Source organism: Tachyglossus aculeatus, chromosome 3, assembly GCF_015852505.1.
Source record: "Tachyglossus aculeatus isolate mTacAcu1 chromosome 3, mTacAcu1.pri, whole genome shotgun sequence".
NCBI classification, from domain to species: Eukaryota; Metazoa; Chordata; class Mammalia; order Monotremata; family Tachyglossidae; genus Tachyglossus; species Tachyglossus aculeatus.
Window position 1 is genome coordinate 86961705 of NC_052068.1, and position 19999 is coordinate 86981703.

At 42.0% G+C, this 19999-nt stretch overlaps 1 protein-coding gene across 3 annotated transcripts in view; it reads left to right on the forward strand.

Moving 5' to 3' along the window:
- Window positions 1-19999, forward strand: part of DYM (dymeclin) — a 523552-nt gene that overhangs the window by 281797 nt on the left and 221756 nt on the right. For all 3 annotated transcript variants that reach the window (XR_005449814.1, XM_038743768.1, XM_038743767.1), the window contains exons 12-13: window positions 3967-4080; window positions 4826-4920. Coding sequence is in view for 2 of the 3 variants with exons in the window: in XM_038743768.1 (XP_038599696.1) it covers window positions 3967-4080; window positions 4826-4920 (209 nt within the window). In the remaining variant the exon portion in view is untranslated. The remainder of the gene's footprint in view (window positions 1-3966; window positions 4081-4825; window positions 4921-19999) is intronic.

Sequence of the window (19999 nt, forward strand, 5' to 3'; positions counted from 1 at the left end):
TAGTGTCTGATATGGGGTTGGATTGGCAATCACTGGAGGTTTTTGAGGAGTGAGGAAACATGGACTGAACATTTTGTAGAAAAATGATCCAGGGAGCAAAATGAAGTGGAGAAAAACAGGAGGCAAAGAGGTCAGCAAGTAGGATAGAATGAGTGCTTGAATTAATGGAGTTGCACTTCATTTGGAGAGGAAAGGATGACTTTTAGCGATGCTGTGAAATTGAATATGTGGGTTGAATGAGAGAAATGAATTGAGCATAATGCCAAGGTTATGGGCTTGTGAGACAGGGAGGATTCATTGTCATACTTATTGAGCACTTACTGTGTTCAAAGCACTGTACTAAGGATGATGATGCTGTCTACAGCGACAGGAAAGTCAGGGGGATCACAGGGTTTGGGTGGGAAGATAAGGAGTTCTGTTTTGGACATGTTAAGTTAGAGGTGTTGGCAGGACATTCAAGTAGAGATGTCCTGATGGCAGGAGGAAATGTGAGACTGCAGAGAAGGAGAGAGATGAAGGCTGGAGATGGAGATTTGAGAATCATCTCAGACTGCAGAGAAGGAGAGAGATGAAGGCTGGAGATGGAGATTTGAGAATCATCTGTATAGAGATGGTAGTTTTCCATTTTCTTGGGAGTCAGAGGTCATGGGTTCTAATCCTGACTGCTATGTGACTTTGGGCAAGTCACTTAACTTCTTTGTGCCTCAGTTACCTCATCTGTAAAATGGGGATTAAGACTGTGAGCCCCACGTGGGACAACCTGAACACCTTGTATCCCCCCCAGCACTTAGAACAGTGCTTCACACATAGTAAGCGCTTAACAAATACCATCATTATTATTATTATTATTTTCTGTTTTACAGATGAGGTCACTGAGGCACAGGGAAGTTAAATGATTTGCCCAAGGTTACACAGCAGACGAGTGTAGGAGCGGAATTAGAATCCAGGTCCTTCTGACTCCAAGGCCTGTGCTCTATCCACTAGTCCATGCTGCTTCTCTTTCGGTTACTTGTAGAAGTTTTGTCAAGTAATGCCCAAAGCATGAATAAAAAATATATGATTCAGGATTACCCAACTAGGTGTGAGCTGCACAATTGGTGAAAGAATGTAGTAAGTCAAAATGATAAACTGACCCTCTGGTTTTCAGAGTTAAGATAGTGGAGAATGCTTTTTATCAGCAGTGGAGAATGCTTTTTATCAGCAAGAAGTATTGAAGAGAGTCTATCCAGGACAATGCTTGCCTGCTTCTTTAGCTGCAGCTACTTTAGCCGGGGGCTGATTTGCACGATCTAATATGGGGGCAGGAGATGAAGAGAAGAAAGTTAAATTGGGAAAGTGTCACCTGAATTCAGATAAAATCCACAGTTTGAGAAAAGACATGGGAAATAGGGAATTTTGGACAATTTAGCCATTTTTCCTTTCCCCATAAAGTAAATTAATAGACATTATCTATCATCTTTCTTTCAGAGTAAAATAATGAGTGGCACCAACTTTTCACTTGGGGGTGATTATGTGATCAGTAAGTGACTTGAAGATTGTCAGTAGTAGTGTTTATTGAGGGCTCACTGAGATCAATTCACTGTACTCAGCAGTTGGGAAGATACAACAGAAGTATGAGACAGGAGCTTACAGTATAAAATGGGGGACCCAGAAATTTAAAAAAAAATATTTACAAATTTTGGAATCAGAATGAATAAAGGAATGTTCATTTGAAGATACATACCTACACAAGGATTGACTGAACTTGTGGTCAGGGAACATGTCTACCAACTCTTTTGGTTGTATTCTCCCAAGTGCTTAGTACAGTGCTCTATACACAGTAATGCTCAATAAATACCATTAATTGATTGAGGATGGGTGTAAATACGTACTTAGAGTGCTTAGTACAGCGTTCTGCACACAGTAAAAGCTCAATAAACCCCATTGATTGATGGATTGATTGAGGGTGAATATATATAAACAGGTGTTCCAGGTGACTAAGTTGTTTCAAATTGGGCTGTTGGGAAGATGAGGTAGGATTTTAGGAGGGCTTTGAAGAAGGAGGGAGCAGTGGCACAGGGAATTATGGAAAGGAGAGAGTTCTAGCCTGAGCAAGGGGACTGAGGCAGGAGAATCTAGAGTGAGGTACAGTTAGAAGGTGAGCTTAGTGAGAATGAAGAATAACAGCTAGAGAATAGTGGGTGAATAGTGCCTTGAAACCAATGGTAAATTGGGTTTACTTGTTGAGGCAGGATGTGGAAGAACACTGGAAGTTTTGAGGAGTGAAGAGATGGAGGTCTAAGCGATGCTCTGAGAAATTGATCCCTGCAGCACCATCCAGAGAGGGGAGGCTGGAAGCTGGGAGTCCAGCAGGTTGGCTGATAAAGGTTACTGAATCCCATCTATAACAACTACCTCCACATATTGAGGGTTAGGGATCGCTGCTGGTCAGAGAGTCCTTCGGTGGCAATGACAGGCAGATAAAAGTGGCAGGAAGGAAGTCCTAGGCATAATCACTTACTCTTACTCCACTGCGGAATTCCTCTTCCTACATGCCTTTATTGACTACCTTGAGGTGACGACTACCACATCCACCTTTCCAGTCTGGACTTCTCAACCAGCCTTCAATTCCACATCTCCTCTTGCCTCTTAAGACATCTCAACTTGGATCCCCCCACCAGCACCTTAAAATTAACATGTCATAAAGTGAACTACTCGTCTTCTCTTCTAAACCCACTTCTCTTCTTTAATTTTCCCATCTAAATTGCTAATTTCTGTTGTACTTTGCCAAACCCTTAGAACTATGTATTGCACTCAAGGGGCACTTATTATATACTATTGCCACCACCACTGCTAGCTGGGGTGGGTGGGGGAAGTTAATGCAGGAGAGAGTGAGAAGGCATATGCTCAAGATAAATCTCATGGGTGAAAAGAAGGAGAAATTGGAAGGATATATTTCAGAAGGGAAGGTGGCTAGCGTGGCAGGAGCACTGAAAAAAGAGAAGTGTTCCAGGATCATAAAACATGATGTTCTTCAAACGTACTACTACCACATTAGGGCCCAAGAGACTGTATGTATTCTTCACCCCTGTTGCTGTTTAAACAAAACTACCAGCTTATTAATTGAATATGTTGTTGAGGGAAAAGATAAGGCAAGAGAGTTTATAAAAATTTGCCATTGTTTCATAGGCTTTTCCTCCAGTTGTGCATTTTAGTTATAAATGCAACTAAATGCAACTAATGTATATAGAAGATTGGCACTTTGCATACACTGTGTTGACTTGCTTAGTTCTTCCTCCAGTTTCCCTTTGTGATATAGTTTGTGACTTTATGAGTTGGAGTGGCTGGGCCAAGTTTCTGGTTTTTACAGCTTGTCGTTTGCTCTTTCTGCCCTCCTCTTCTAACCTGCAGGACTGTCCTTAGTGAAGGGGTGGTAGGTGGCTTAGGGAGTCAGCAGGAAGTGTACTGTGAGGGTTGCCAAAGATCTAGATTGACCCTATCGTCCATCCCCATTTTATAAGCCAGGACCATATGTTTTACTCAGGGAATCCAATATTTTACTCAGGATTCAAAATAGGCTGCCTTAACAGACTGATTTTTCCCTCAGTTAGATTCACTTACTTGCTGATTACTGCAAACTGCATGGATGAAGCAGAGAACAAAATTGACAAGACCTGTGTGCTGTAAATTACCAAAGTGACCATTTCAAACAGTGCAATGCAATCCATTTTAAGGCGTTGAAGACCAATCAATCAGTGGTATTTATTGAGCCCTTATTGTGTGCAGAGCACTGTACTAAGCACTTGAAAGAGTACAATTGCGATAGAATTAGCAGACGTTATGTTCCCCTCCCACAACAAACTTACAGTGTGGAGATTAATTTACTTCTCTTTGGAGTTAAGCCAGACACTTCAAACTACATGATTAACTCATCTCAGCCCAAGCTCATCATCTTTTCTTAATTTTTTTTTTCCTTTTTCTTCACAGATACTGAAAAATATTACTTGGTATTCAGAACGGGTTCTAACAGAGATTTCACTGGGAAGTCTCCTGATATTGGTGGTAATAAGAACAATTCAGTACAACATGACAAGAACAAGGGTATGCCTTTATTTCTGCTTTACCATTAATAAACACTCTATGTATCTAGGCAGCCAGGTTCCATTACCTGGAATTTAGTTCCAAATAGAAACAGAGATAGTACTGCTCTTATGACATAGTACTGCTCTTATGACATTTAAAAAGAAAGTAATAAAAATCACTCTTAAGCCTTTTCATGGAACTCCAAGGCAAAGTCTGTGAACACCTTTATTTTCTTCTTCTAGAAAATAAAGCAGTACCTCCAAGGTTAGAGCAAAGAATGAGACATTTTATACGGAAAAGTTAGTATTAAAACTGAGAACTGGATAGAGGGCGACAGCTCTGACCATGTTCACTTCATACGCTAAATTCCACAAACTCAGGAAACCTGTTTGTTTTTCAAAAATTTCCCTCTAAGGTGCCTGAAGAGGTTGGTGCCAAAGGTAAAGGGGAGAGACAGAGAGGATTAGAAAGAGTACCCAGAAAACTGCCCTCCCAACTTTGGATCCAATTTTAGGAACTTAGAGAGTGAAATCAGTGTTTAAGCAACAGTACAGTTTTTAAAGTTTGCCAAGAGGCCAAACAGCAGTGTAAGATTGGTAGGAGCAAGGAGCAAGGTTTTTGAGGTCTGCTACTATTTTCCTTGAGGCTTATGTTGAGACCCCTAACCGTAGGTACAGTTGTGTTCCCATCCTGCGTGAATTCACCTAGATTAAAATGTGGAGGAAGCAGATTGATTCCCTGTTTTATTTCTGCTTTTTAATAGGACAAATATCTTCACACAAATTGTTTGGCAGCTCTAGCAAACATGTCAGCCCAGTTTCGTTCACTTCATCAATATGCAGCTCAGAGGATCATCAGGTAAATATAAACTGTTTTAAAAAATAATGACTAACTCATCTGAGAACTATTTTTGATAATTGTATCTTTTAAAATTTCCTACTCATATCCCTTTCTAGTTCTAATTTCAGTTGACTCCTCATCTTACTTCCTTTTCACCACACTCTCTCCAAGATGTAGGAGGATCCAGAGACCTTTTCATAAAAAAAATTGGCAACATTTAGTATTGGGTTTTCAAATAGTGGTTATTGTGATTCCTCAAGATTTTCAAATAGGGATCTAAAATAAAACTTCAGCAATATATGTGCTGTGTGTTTAATTGTATGGAACATGATTCACTGATTAGTTTACAGACCTGATACATGATATGTATTTACAAGAGATAATTTTTACCATCAGATCTTTCTTTCATTGAGATGAAGTGATGAGTAAAGTCAGGAGAGTGAATGGTGGTGGAGTCTCCTGCCAAGTCAGGTCACAAAGACATCGTGGCTAAGAGCCCATGAGATGAAATTGATTATAGGGTTATCAGTATGGATAGCACATAATCGTATTCCTTCTTCCTTGCCAAGGCTGCTCCTGCCACAGGAGTGGGCACATCAGGAGAGTAGGTGGGCTAGGGCAGTGCCATCCGTATCCCGCACACAATTCATGAATATTGACTAAGTCCTAGATCTCAGTAGTAGGTTTTACCTCACATAATTTGTGACCAATGATTTTCTGGTTTTTTTAAAAAAAACAGAAACAAAAAACAAGTACTTGCTTTCAACTTATCTGATTTAAAAATTGGTAAATGATAATGTTTATTTAGATGTCGCTTTGAGAGACATATGGTTTGTTTTATGTGACTTGTACTCCTGCCCCATCTTGGAAGTGTTCACCTGGGTATTTCAGTGAACATCAGAGCTCCAAGGCATCATTCTTCATATTACCTCTCTCATGTGGTCATTTCATTAGGAACCCTTGCCCCTGTTGACTATCTTTGAAATCTATTAGTCTTTCTCCTATAGTAGTCCACATAGCGTAAAATGCTGCATTAAGACACAACAGAATACTGACTATTGTTATTCTTTTCCTAATACACTCCTCCCCTCACAAGTCTATATCAAGACTGGATTGTCTTTGCCCAAGTTTTGGTTGGTAAGATACATAAATTTTTTGTTCAGAGTTCTTCACTGACTATTCATTCAGAACTGGACTTTTAGTTTTCCCGATTCTTCATAGAATTGCAGTCATGCTACAGTCTCTGTAACTTTCTGTTTCCTTTCTGTTCTCATTTCTCCCTTTTGCTCCTACAGACATTATTAATTGATCCTTATCACACATTCCCACCATCTGGACCTGCATTACCCTGACAGATTGGGTATAATGAGAGTCAGGAAGCCAGTCTCGAGATCTGGTCCAGGGATTTATTCAAAAACAAACATTTGAAAATAACAAACAAAAAAAAAACTGAATCACACAAAAATCCACAATTCATTTTAACACTTTGAGCTCACAGGTATTCTAAATATTCTAGTGTTTATCTTTTGGTCTGTCTTTCATTTATTATTCCTTCACAGATTTTAGTGCTGCTGCTCTTTATATAACTTGGTTATTTTGGCTTGTAGACATCATTTTATGATGAATTTGTTAGGGCAGTAATACACATATATCTTCAATTAATGGGAAAAATCTGAGAATAATATATGGAATCATGGCAGAGGCAAAAGACACATGTATCTTTAGACATGTTTATATTAAATACAGGTCCAATCAGCTGGATAAGTACTTTTCTTTGAGTACTTTGAGAAGCACCGTGGCTTAGTGGAAAGAGAAGGGGTTTGGAGTCAGAGGTTGAGGGTTCTAATCCCAGCTCTGCCACTTGTCAGCTGTGTGACTTTGGGCAAGTCACTTAACTTCTCTGTGCCTCAGTTACCTCATCTGTAAAAGGCAGATTAATGCTGTGAGCCCCATATTGGGCAGAGACTGTGTCCAACCTGTTTACCTTGTATCCACCCCAGTGCTTAGAACTGTGCTTAACACAGTGTAAGCACTTAACAAATACCATCACTTACTTACTTACTTTTCATCTAGTAGGGATATTACCCCAAACAATACTTCACAGCACATCAGGTGAATTTTGGCTCAAGCTCCTTCAGAATCCATGATAGTGTTAACTAAGTGAAGGAGAGTAACCTGTTGACTTACTTTTTTGCTTTGGACACCTGTTGGGTGTCCTTAATGCAAAGTGGTAGTTTCTGTTCAAGTTTATATTCAATAAAATGTTGTTTTAGTTGTTCAGTCTTTATAGTTGGGGACCTACAAGTAATGGAGCCATGTGCCATGATTGGTACTCATAAAAATGTTTGCATCACTGAAATAGATATTTTGTTCCAGTTTAATTTTTGTGAAGAGCAAGCCATCTCTTGGATCCAGAAAACATTAGCAGTAGATGAAATTTGAAAACTACAGATTAGTGATTTGGGAAAGCAAAAACACAAGAATGGTATCTTCTCTCTTTCTGAGAAGTAGTGTGACTTAGTGGATAGAGCACAGGTCTGGGATTCAGAAGGACTTGGATTTTAATCCTGGCTCTGCCACTTGTCTGCTGACCTTGGGCAAGTCACTTAACTAATCTGGTCCTCAGTTGCCTCATATGTAAAATGAGGATTAAGACCATGAGCCCGATGTGGCTCATGGATCGGGTCCAATCCCATTAGCTTGTGTCTATCACAGTGCTTAGTACAGTGCCTGGTGCATAGTAAGCACTTAAAAGATACCATTAAAAAAAGAGTAAAATGGCTCTTACTTGATGTTGCCATTTTTAAAAAATGCATAGAAAAAGACATTACAAAATTATTTGATGTCATAGTCCTGCAAAAAGTTAATGTTAAAATTGAAGGCAGGTTTACGTAGATTTATTGAAAGGAGAACAAGTAGGGCCAGCAGTGGGAGCAAATATGTTTTACATATTATAGTGAGCTAATTTACACATTTGTAATGATACCAGGAAAAGAGTAAATGGACAGGCCATCACTAAGTGCTCTTTCAGACAAACTGCTGACCTTGGTAATGAAATTCCCTTAGTGAAATAGAATACAGAAGTCTCAAAGATCAGGAACTGTCGTTTGTTAAAAAATTCCACTCTCACTGAGTGTCTCCAGAGAAAAGAGGAGACCTAAGAAGGATGAAACATTTTGGGCATCTCTGAACCCAAAAACTGTGTGATGTTCTCTATTGTGGGGAAGGGAAATGGTGAAAGTAACCCATTTTCAAATAAGTTCATTCCATCCTAACAGCCACTAGTTTCCTGTTAATTCATTGTGGCTAAAGTGGCTGAAGCCCCACCTGCAACTACACATATGAATAGTGACCAATATTAGTAGTGTCATCTTCAAATAGGAAACACCGGTACTGAAAATATATAAATTTGCTTTTAGAGCAGAAGTTGGCAACCTTTTTTGTAGAGGAGCCAAACAAAATGAAACTTTTGAGCAGTTAATGTTCAGAAAGTCATACAATTTATGCCTCCACACCCCCAACATGACACATGACATCATTACCTCACGCTGAGCACAGTGCAATGTGTTGATGTCATTGTGCCACGCTGCTGCTTAGTAGCAACAGCTACTGCTGCCAGCAGGAATGGAAGGAAGGGGAAGGAAAGAGAAAGGAGAGGGGACAGAGGACATAAGGGTGAGTAAGGAGAGAGAAGAGAAGGAAAAGAAGGAGAAGGGAATTGAAGGAAAGAAGAGGAGAGAGGAAGAGAAGCAACTGGGGGTGGGGAGAGAGAGTAGGAGGAAGGTGGAGGGAGTCAGCAGCTGGAAGACATCCAAAGAGTCTGTCAGGAACAAGCAGCCCTGATGGAGCTGGCTTGCCTCCTATATGGTGATCGTACGCTGTCTCCCACGTTAGGGACACCTGGGAGACCAGAGGGACATTCGGGAAACCCAGGGCCCAGACTCACACTTCTCAAATCGGGGATTCCACACCCCAGTTTGCCCAGGGAAGGAGGTTTTTGACCCGTGTATCAGCCAGATGGAGCTGGGATTTCCCTTGTAATTTGGATGATTCTATGCGCTTGGCCATGTCACGGCTAGCCCTGGCCCCTACCCCTCCTCCCATTTTGCCCAAAGCCTCCTGATTCCTTACTTCCTCCATGGGTCTGAAAAGATGCCAAGCCAGAAGTAGAGGCAGGTGTGTGTGTCGGGGCGGGGGTGTACGTTCCAGCTTCCACCCTTCTTCTGCTCCTGTTTGGTCTTTAGGGCTGATTTGGAAGAAATCATCAGCCTACATTAGCGCCAGCAGGAGAAACTGTGCAGGAAGGGGGAGGGAGGTTTTAGTAAAACTGACGATTATCACACCCTGCTAATGAGGGAGGACACAGAAGAGAGTATCAGAGAAGGAAATGGGCTAGAGAAAGAGAGAACTAAATTAACATCTGGTAGTTCCTTCTCTGCCACTGCTTAACTCAGCTGCCCTCAGACGTGGCAAACATGGGGAACCGTGTTAAGTGCTTGGGACACCCAGCATTGTGATGGAAATTGCCTTCCTGCTTGGCACAGTAACATAAGTGCTCTTCACACAGTCAGCAGTAAGTCAGTAAATGCCAACATCAGGACTACCCTTTCCCCAGTGTACATTAGGGGTGAGTGACCGTCTCTGTCTAGTTTAATTGGCCTGCCGCAGTGCTGTGAGCCCGTTGTTGGGTAAGGACCATCGCTATATGTTGCCTACTTGTACTTCCCAAGTGCTTAGTACAATACTGTACACACAGTAAGTGCTCAGTAAATACGATTAAATGAATGAATGAATGAATTTTCTGTTCATCTCACCATCTGATGAGGCACTGGCCCACCATCTTGCCTCTCCCCCCCAACCCCCTTAGTCTTTTTCCAGCTCAAAGAGCAGTAGGGTCCAGCTACTTCCTTACTTCCTGCCCAGCTTTCTGCATAGCTTGTTGCCGTGGAGGTGAAGCCTATGGCTTCATCCTCATGGTGCCAAGTCCGTGGGAGAGTTCCTATATTTGCGAGGTACATTTACTTCCCAGAAGAGCCACGTCTGCTTCCCAACTCCTGTTTTAGGGGATTGACTAGTAAAATCAATCAATCAGTTGAACAGTGGCATTTATTGAGTGCTTACTCTGTACAGAGCACTCTATTGAGCACTTAAGATAGTGCAACAAAGTTTGTACACATGATCCCTGTCCTTAAGGAGCTTACAATCTAGTGGGAGAAATACTCTAAAATAAATTGTAAGTAGGGAAAACAATAGAGTGTAAGGATGTGTATGTACATAATCAATCGATCAATAATATTTACTGAGGGCTGGTATTTGTTGATGTAATAGATAAGGAATTCTTTATTGAAAAAACTGCTTAGTCAAATGGCAGCTATAAGTATAGACATCTGTAATTCAACCCTCACAGATGCCGTAATGATTCCGTCCTTAATGTTAGTAGTGATTCAGTTTCCATGCAAGTTTTTTTTTGTAATTCTGTGGAGACTGCCAGTTGTTAAATTGTCCATTAATAATTAATAATTATGGTATTCGTTAAGTGTTTACTATGTGCCAAGGACTGTTCTAAGCACTGGGGTAGATAATCAATCAATGATATTTATTGAGTTCTGGTAATTGTTGATGTAATAGATAAGGAATTCTTTGTTGAAAAAACTGCTTAGTCAAATGGCAGCTATAAGTATAGACATCTGTAATTCAACCCTCACAGATGCCGTAATGATTCCATCCTTAATGTGAGTAGTGATTCAGTTTCCATGCAAGTTTTTTTTTTGTAATTCGGTGGAGACTTCCAGTTGTTAAATTGTCCTTTAATAATTAATAATTATGGTATTCGTTAAGTGCTTACTATGTGCCGAGCACTGTTCTAAGCACTGGGGTAGATAATCGATCAATGATATTTATTGAGTGCTGGTATTTGTTGATGTAATAGATTAGGAATTCTTTGTTGAAAAAACTGCTTAGTCAAATGGCAGCTATAAGTATAGACATCTGTAATTCAACGCTCACAGATGCCGTAATGATTCCATCCCGAATGTGAGTAGTGATTCAGTTTCCATGCAAGTTTTTTTTGTAATTCTGTGGAGACTTCCAGTTGTTAAATTGTCCATTAACAATTAATAATTATGGTATTCGTTAAGTGCTTACTTTGTGCCAAGCACTGTTCTAAGCACTGGGGTAGATACAAGGTAATCAGGTTGTCCCACGTGGGGCTCACGATCTTCATCTCCATTTGACAGATGAGGTAACTGAGGCACAGAGAAATAAAGTGGCTTGCTCAAGGTCACATAGCAGATACGTGGTGGAGCCGGGATTAGAACCCACATCCTCTGACTCCCAAGCTTGTGCTCTAGCCACTAGGCTACGCTGCTTCTACAGTTGATCATGGCTAGATCATTAGCAGTTGATCTAAAAATATTAAATATGTGTCACCTAGAATTCCAATAAGACAACTTTTACAACAGGCATTGTCACATTTTAGACTTGGCATGGAATTTGAAAGATCTGAATGAATATTTCTATCCCGTTCAGTCGGTGGAAATGAGTGGACACATATCTCATGCTGTCAGCACATTCTCCTTAATTTCAGTTGGCATTAATATATAGTCATCTTTCGGTGAAGTTCACCTCTGAATGCCTGTGTGGCTGAAGAGGCCAATGTGGGACACACATCGTGCCTATAGAAAAGTTGTCCCTTGTTTTTAAAGTTTGCAGTGCTGCTTTCCCCTTTTGTCTCCTTTTCGTTTTCATTCATTCAAAATGCCACTCCCTCTCTGATGACAGTGTGTCACTCTGGTCTCTCCTCTGCAGTTGACTCCTAGTTTTCAGCTGGCCTGCAGTATTGTCTAAGGCGGTGTTTTACTGTGACCTCAAAATATTTCCTCTGCCCTGTTTGCTTTCAGCTCCCCAGTTTCAGCTCGCCCAACAGCAGCTCTTGGGGTATCCTGCTATCACGCATTTCCTTCATGTGGCCCAGATGCCGTGGCCATGTGACAGTGAGCCCAGCTTCGATGCTAGGAGACTGACTGTTTTGGTGCATCATTGTTCAGGATCTTTGTGATGTGATATTGAGTAGGGCCCATGAATGACGCTGATGGAACTGTTTAAAGTTTCCAGATATAGCACTGGTCGGTGGTCCAGGTCTCAGAGCAGAAGAGAAGGATGGACAGCACTCCAGCTCTGTCCACCTTTAGTTTGATCTGGAGCCTGTAACCATGCACTCACCCCATTCTGTTTGACAGTATCTCTGTGAACGTGCCAGACTTCTTGATTTGGTTGCAAGAATCAGGGTGGTGCTTAAGTAATATTAGCACGACAGGGTTCGTTGAGCACATCCTGCAAGTGGTGGATAATTACGGATGTTTGGGCAGCATGCGAAAGAAGTGAAAGATGTGATCCCTGCCCTCATTGAGTTCACTATTGAAAGGAGAAAGCAGCAGACGTAAGTGGTCTAAGTCTGCAGCCTTTAAGAATGAGAGAATAGATGTAAAAAATACCCAAACGAATAGATAAATAGCAAACAAAGTTAGGGGTGCTAAGGTGGCTCATGGTAGAGCTCAACTGGGAAGATTAAGGGTTAATTGGGGAATGCCTCTTGGAGGAGGTAACTTTTTAGGAGGGCTTTGAAGGAGAGGAAGGACATGATTTGGTGAAGCTGTGATAGGAAAATATTCCAGATTGTAGGATAAAGCATGAAAAGTTACAAGTAGGAACGTCAGAATACAAATACCCTCGGTTGTCTTTCAAATTGCATTCTGAACTTCAAGCAAACACTTAGCCTGGCTGACTTGCAGTTTTTAAGGCAAACTCCATGTTCTAGTTAGTTAATAGAGCAGTCTTGGGCTTACTACTTCCTGTGGACTCCATCCAGCCCCGATGGCTTCATCTGGCCTCAACTTCCACTGAATAGAAAAGAGGAGATGAGAGAAGCATGCAAGGTAGGTCTCACAGGAAGTCTCAGGCCTCCCTTCCTTCCTGTCACTACCTCACTCTTCATCGCATCAACCTGTGCAGTTAGGTTCCTCTCCTTGTAGGAGTAGGAAGCCATCAGTTCTTAAAACTTTGATGATGATAGTAACAATAATAATAATAATAATGGTATTTGTTAAGTGCTTACTATGTGTCAAGCACCATTCTAAGTGCTGGCGGAGATACAAGCTAATCAGGTTGGACACAGTCCATGTCCCACATTTGGGCTCACAGCATTGATCCCCATTTTACATGTGAGGTAACTGAGTCACAGAGATGTTAAGTTATTTGCCCAATGTCACACAGCCAACAGATGGCAGAGCCGGGGTTAGAACCCAGGTCGTTGTGACTCCCATAGGCCCGTGATCTAGTACGTAGGCTAAACTGCTTCTTAGTGATGAGCATCGTGTCTCACCACAGTTTCCAAACCACCCAGATTTGGCCCCACCCCTGTATTAGAGAATGAGCAGTCAGGTAACTTGGTTTCGGTCCAGGTTTTGACATCAAATTATCTGGATGATTTGGGGTGAGGTGCTTAACCCTCTGTGACTTATTTTGTGGTTGATAAGTTAAGTAGGGGCAACTGCTAATGAGTTTTATAATAAGCAGATGAGATAATGTCTCTCAGATGCTTTGAACTTCTTGGAAGAAGGTTGCTGTATAATGCAAGGTGATATTATCATAAAACTACATGAGAGAATGTTTCCAGAGTCTTGAATCGCTGCAAATGAATGGATTGGAGTGTGACGTTTTGGGTGTTTCATTTTTGTTTTTTTAAAAAGTGTCCTGTTCCTAATTGTCCTTTATTCATATGTTGATAGATTACAGCCATTTAAGGAATTATATCGTTATTTCTATCCCTCCATGTTTCTCTAGTCACTTGATGGAGGAGGGGGAAAGTTAGTAATTGTTGAAACACATTTTTGAAATCATGGCTCAAAATTGTGGCCACGTTGTAATAATTAACTCTAATACATCGTATTTGGATAGCACTGTATTAATTTACAATGAGATTTTCCTTAGTGCAGTTGCACTGAGGAGGCATCTCAAGCTGCATTGTGCAATGTCGACCCTTGCGTTCACTATGACAGGTTTCTGTCACCCAGTTTTAGAAGGGGAAACAAGAAGCATAGCAGTGGGTCGTGGGTTTTTCTATTTTGGGTATATAAAGTCCTTTCTGAGAGAGAAATAAATGAACTGGGTATCAAAATGGCTTCTAGGATTTATTTCTTTAAAAATTGATTTTTTAAAAAATGAAGTAGCAAATAGAGGTGAAAGTAAATAGGGCCGAAAATGAGAAAAATACACATTTTTATCTTTGAAAATTTAAGAATCTGTGATACCTTGAAACTTGAGTGCTACTAACTCCATTGGGTCTAGAGGGTAGTGAAAAACTCTCCTTGATAATGTTTATACTGAGGCCCTGGAACTGCAGAAAAAGATGCAGAGACTGTGACACGGAGCAACACTAGGAAGCAATTTTAATGTCAATTTTCCCTTTAATCTTATAACATGATGCTGTATTCCCATTTATCTGATATTCAAGTCAGTGCATTTGGAACTTAGTCTGTCTTTAATGTTTTAATTTCAGGATAGATTGATGGTGGACTAGATTGATGGTGGACTAGATTACCCTGGTGGTCATTTCCAGAGATGAATCGTTAACTCTAGGTTTTGCTTGCATCATTTTTCTTAAATTTAAAATCAAAATTTTCATCCTAAAAGGTCTTCAAGTCAAAAAGATTTCTCTTAATCTTGTTTAGAAAAAGGATAGATTTGATCATTTTAGGATTGGGAATTGACTCATAGATTTTGCTTCTAGTTGACTCTGGCAAGTTACTTGAGAACCGTTTCTCCATCTCGAGTGGGAGGGATAATGAATGTTTCTCAAGTGTTTTCTATTTCTGAGATAATGTTCATCTAGCCTTTTTGAAGTACTGAAAAATAATTTCCCCAGCAACCCTGCATGGGGAAAGAGGGAGAGGGTCGAGTCACTATCCCGAAAGGTTGAATTCCACGCAAGGAGACATCCCTCAAGAAGGTCACAGACCTGTTTTAGGATTCAGTCCCTGGCTCCATATTCCATGATCAGGTTGCATAAATTCCAGTGTCCCTGCATTATACTAAATGAGTGGTTGTGCAAAACTTCACACCACAGAAGAATAAACATGTGGGTGGTAACAATACAATTGTTGAGGATTTCATTGGATGAGGATGGCAGAAATTAATAACAGCATTGTTTTATCTTAGATTGACAGGGAGGAGCTCTGAGCCATGACATTGCTATGTAACTACTTCTTTTGAGGTCATTAAGTGACTCATTAAAAAGAAGAATTAACCTGCTGTTATTCAGCGCCTACCCAATAAACGGGTTCCAGTTTCTCTGCCTCTTTTAGCCTTTGATGGTCCCTGTTTGATGTCGGTTTAGGAGTCACCAAACAGGAGAGAAGTCTTCTAGTGCTCTGCCTAGATAAGTCTGGCGTTCAGCGTCACTGGTGTTTTGAGGGCAGCTGGATTCTAAACTCTGGGGTTTCTGCTCTGTAGCTATATTAATGTAGCTGACCTGCTTTCTAGCACGACTCTGACTTAAGAATCTAGATTGGGAACATTTCCACAGCTGCTGATTAAGAATCCATTTACATTTTTCTAAACTTTCAGAGATCAGCCACCTTTTAAATTGTGAACTTGATGCCCAAATAACAGGTCAAATACTTGAAGTCAGTGTTATTCAGCCGTGGTACTGAAAATTTTTATTTCATTTTTTTTTAAATTCTAGATAGTGGAATTCTTAAATTTCAGTTTTAGGGAAGCCAGTAATATTTATTTGTATTTCAAATATCCTTTGAAAACAAGATATTTTGAAATCCTTATTTTAAACATTTAGTACAGTGCTGTGCACACAGTGAGTGCTCAGTAAATACGGTTGAATGAATAGATGAGTAGTGGCCATGTGCTACTCCAGAGTAAAGCCCTTATTGCCTCAGAGGCACAATGCATGTTTGTTAGGATCTAGGGCCCTGGGGAACATAGTGGGAAGGTTGACGGAGATTCCTTAGGATAACCAACTAGAATCTCGCTAAAATTTTCAGTCTCAAATTAGGAAAATGTAAATTAGGTGGCTGTAAATGCCACCTGTATATTCAGTCAATCTATCAATACTTATTGAATGCTTTCCATGTGCAGAGCACTGTACTAAGTGCTTGGGAAAGTACAATAAAACATAGTTGGTAGACATGTTCCCAGCCCAAATTGAGCTTTCAGAGGGGGAGACAGACAATGATATAAATAAATAAATTAAATCATGGATATGCATGTAAATGCCATGGGGCTGAGGAAGGGGTCCTTGAGCAGTGGCGGCGCAGAAGGTAGTGGGAGAAGAGGAAACAAAGGCATAGTTGGAAAAGGCCTCTTGGAGGAGATGTGTTTTTAATAAAACTTTGATCACCTTCTGTCAGATGTGAAGAGGGAGGGAGTTCCAGGCCAGACACGGGACGTGGGTGAGAGGTCGGTGGCGAGATAGATGGGATCGAGTCACAGTGAGAAGGTTAGCATTAGGGAAATCAGGTGTGTGGTCTGGGTTGTAGTAGGAGAATAGCGAGGAGAGGTAGGACATGGCAAGGTGATGGAGTGTTTTGAAGCCAATGGTGAGGAGTTTTTGTTTGATGCGGATGTAGATGGGCAATCACTGCAGTTTCTTGAGGAGTGAGCAAACATGTCCAGAGTGTTTTTTATAGACAAATGATCCAAGCTGCAGAGTGAAGTATAGACTGGAGTGGGGAGAGACAGGAGGCTGGGAGGTCAGCAAGGAGGCAGATGCAGTAATCGAGTTGCGATAGGAGAAGTGCTTGTATTAACATGATAGCAGTTTGGATGGAGAGGAAAGGGCAGATTTTAGCAGTGTTGTGAAGTTGGAACTGGCAGATTTAGTGACGATGGATTAAATATGATGGATTGAGAGGCAGCACGGCTTAGTGGATAGAGCACGGGCCCGGGAGTCAAAAGGTCATGGATTCTAATTCCGGGCCCTCCACGTGTCTGCTGTGTGACCTTGGGCAAGTCACTTCACTTCTCTGTGACTCAGTTACCTCATCTGTAAAATGGGGGATTGAGACTGTGAACCCCACATGGGATAGGGACTGTGTCCAACCCAATTTGCTTGTATCCACCCCAGAGTTTAGAACAGTACCTGGAGCACAGTAAGTGCTTAGCAAATACCATAATTATTATTATTATTATTATTATTATTATATGTGGGCGGAATGAGAGAGAGAAATCAAGGTTATAGACTTGTGAGACAGGAAGGATGGTGGTGCCGTCTACCGTGATGGGAAAGTCCCGGGGAGGACAGGGTTTGGGTGGGAAGATAAGGAGTTCTGTTTTGGACATGTTAAGCTTGAGGTGACGGGAGGACGTCTAAGTAGAGATGTCTTGAAGGCAGGAGAAAATTCATGACTGCAGAGAGGGGAGAGCGATCAGGGCTGGAGATGTAGATTTGGGTATCATCTGCATAGAGATAGTAGTTGGAGCCATGGGAGCAAATGACTTCTCCCCAAGGGAGTGGGTGTAGATTGAGATTAGAAGGGGACCCAGAACTGAACCTTGAGGGAACCCCAGAGTTAGGAGGTGAGAGGCAGAGGAGGAGCCCACAAAAGAGACCAAAAATGAATGGCCAGAGAGATGAGGAAAGCCAGGATTGGACACTGTCAGTGAAGCCAGGGTTGGATAATGTTTCCAGGAGAAGGGGGTGGTAGACAGTGTCAAAATCTCCATTTTACAGATGAGGTAACTGAGGCCCAGAGAAGTGAAGTGACTTGCCCAACATCATACAGCTGACAAGTGTCAGAGCTAGGATTAGAACCCAGAACATTCTAATTCCAAGACCCGTGCTCTATCCACTAGGCTGCCATGCTGCTGCTGCTCCTTTTTCTGTCAATATGGGTGCTGCCACACTGAGGGAGTGGGAGAAGGGATACCGGGAGGCTCATGTCCGCCACCCCGCTACCACTACCACTGAGCCACCACCTCCTCATTTAAAGCGGCAGGTGCCTCAGTGGAAGGGTTTGTTTTGAGACCCACCGGGTACCTCATGCCAACAGCCCCCTGCCCCCACCCCACCCAGTAATGCCGGCTCCCCACCACTTTGGATCCTGTGAGTTCAGGTCCTCAGCTTTTTCCACCATTACATCCTGAAAAAAGTTGTGCTTCCCCTCTCAGGTTTGCACCTGCAGAGTTTCCAATACTGTACCAGTCTCGACTATGGGAGGGAGAGTCAAACAGAGGCCTACCCGTTCCATTCCTAGCTTGGGCAGTGGCAAGCAAGTGGAAGGCAATATACTACAAGTCAAAACTCCCCTATGCTGAGCAGCAGCAGCACGGGAGAGTCGAGGGTGGAGACTCAGGTTTATTGCACGGAAGTAGGCAATGGTAAACCACTCTTGTATCATTACAAATAAAACTCTATGAATACACTACCAAAACGATTGCATATGGAGGTGGGGCGTTCTGGGAGAGATGTGTCCTTGGCGTCGCTATGGGTCAGAGAAAACTCGACAGCATAAGACAAGACCTAAATTGTGCTGGGTTGGGTCCAGATACTCCCACTCCTGTTTGGTAAAGAGCACAACCATAACTTCTGATGTCCCCAATCTCAGAGTCTGTACTTTTTCATTTGCAGCTGCTATTGCTTGGTTTCCTGCACTCCTAGAGGCGCAGAATGATAGTAATCGAACTGCTTGAGGAATGGTTTGTGCCACCCGAGGGGCCTCCAGGTCTCACAGCACTTCAGCTCTGTAGACTTCTAGTTTGGTCTGGAACCTAGTGCCTTGCTGCTACCACAGCTCTGACAGACTGCCAGAGGATGTGCTGATTGTCATCAACCATACCTGGGTTCCAATCCAGGCTCTGCCACATGTCGGCTGTGTGACCTTGGGTAAATCACTTGACTTTAGGCCTCGGTTTCCTCATCTGTAAAATGGGGATTAAGACCCTGAGCCTTATGTGGGATACGGACTGTATCCAACCTGATTAGCTGGTATCTATACCCGTGCTTAGTAAAGTGTCTGGCATATAGGAAGCGCTTAACAAATGCCATTAAAAAATGGTATTTATTGAGCATTTACTGTGTGCAGAGTTTTGTGCCGAAAGCTTGAGAGAGGAATAATTATAATAATGGTGGTATTCGTTATCTGCTTATTATGTGCCAAGCATTGTACTAGCCACTGGGATAGATACAAGATAAGCAGCCCCACAAGGGGCTCATAGTCTAAGCAGGGGAGAGAACAGGTATTGAATCCCCATCTTGCAGATGAGGGAACTGAGGAGAAGAGAAGTGACATGCCCAAGGTCATGGTAGGTTCGTTGTAGATCCGGGATCAGCATCCAGGTCCTCTGACTCCCAGCCCTTTGCTCTTTCCAGTAGGCTATGATGCTTCCCTGTAGAGTACGACCGATTGGTAGACAAGCTCCCTGCCCACAATGAGTTTACAGTCTAGAGAAGACATACACTAATAAAATTATATAATTCATGATGTACAATTTATAGATATGTAATAATAATTATTATAGTATTTGTTAAGCACTTACTATGTGCCAGGTACTGTACTAAGTGCTGGGGTGGATACAAGCAAATGGTGTTGGACACAGTCCCTGTCCCACGTGGGGCTCACAGTCTCAAATCCCCATTTTACAGATGAGGTAAGTGAGGCACAGAGAAGTGAAGTGACTTGCCCAAGATCACACAGCAGACAAGTGGCGGATCTGGGATTCGAACCCATGACCTTCCGACTATCAGGCCCGGGCTCTCTCCACTAGGCCATGCTGCTTCTCAATTGCTGTGGGGTTGAGGCTGGGGTGAATATTGAAAGCCCCAAGGTCACTGATCCAAGTGCAAAGATGACACAAAAGAGATAGGGTGCTGTGAAAAAGAGGGCTTAATCGGCATAGGCCTCTTGGAGGAGATGTGACTTTAATAAGTCTTTGAGGGGTGGGGAGAGTGGTAATTTGGCATATGAGGGAAGGGGAGGATGTGGAAAGGGGTTGGCAAAGAGATAATTCCTTGTCTAGTCCACTGTGGGTCAGTATCATGCCTAGATAAGAGAATTCCCTGTCACCGTCTAACTCTGTAATTAACACT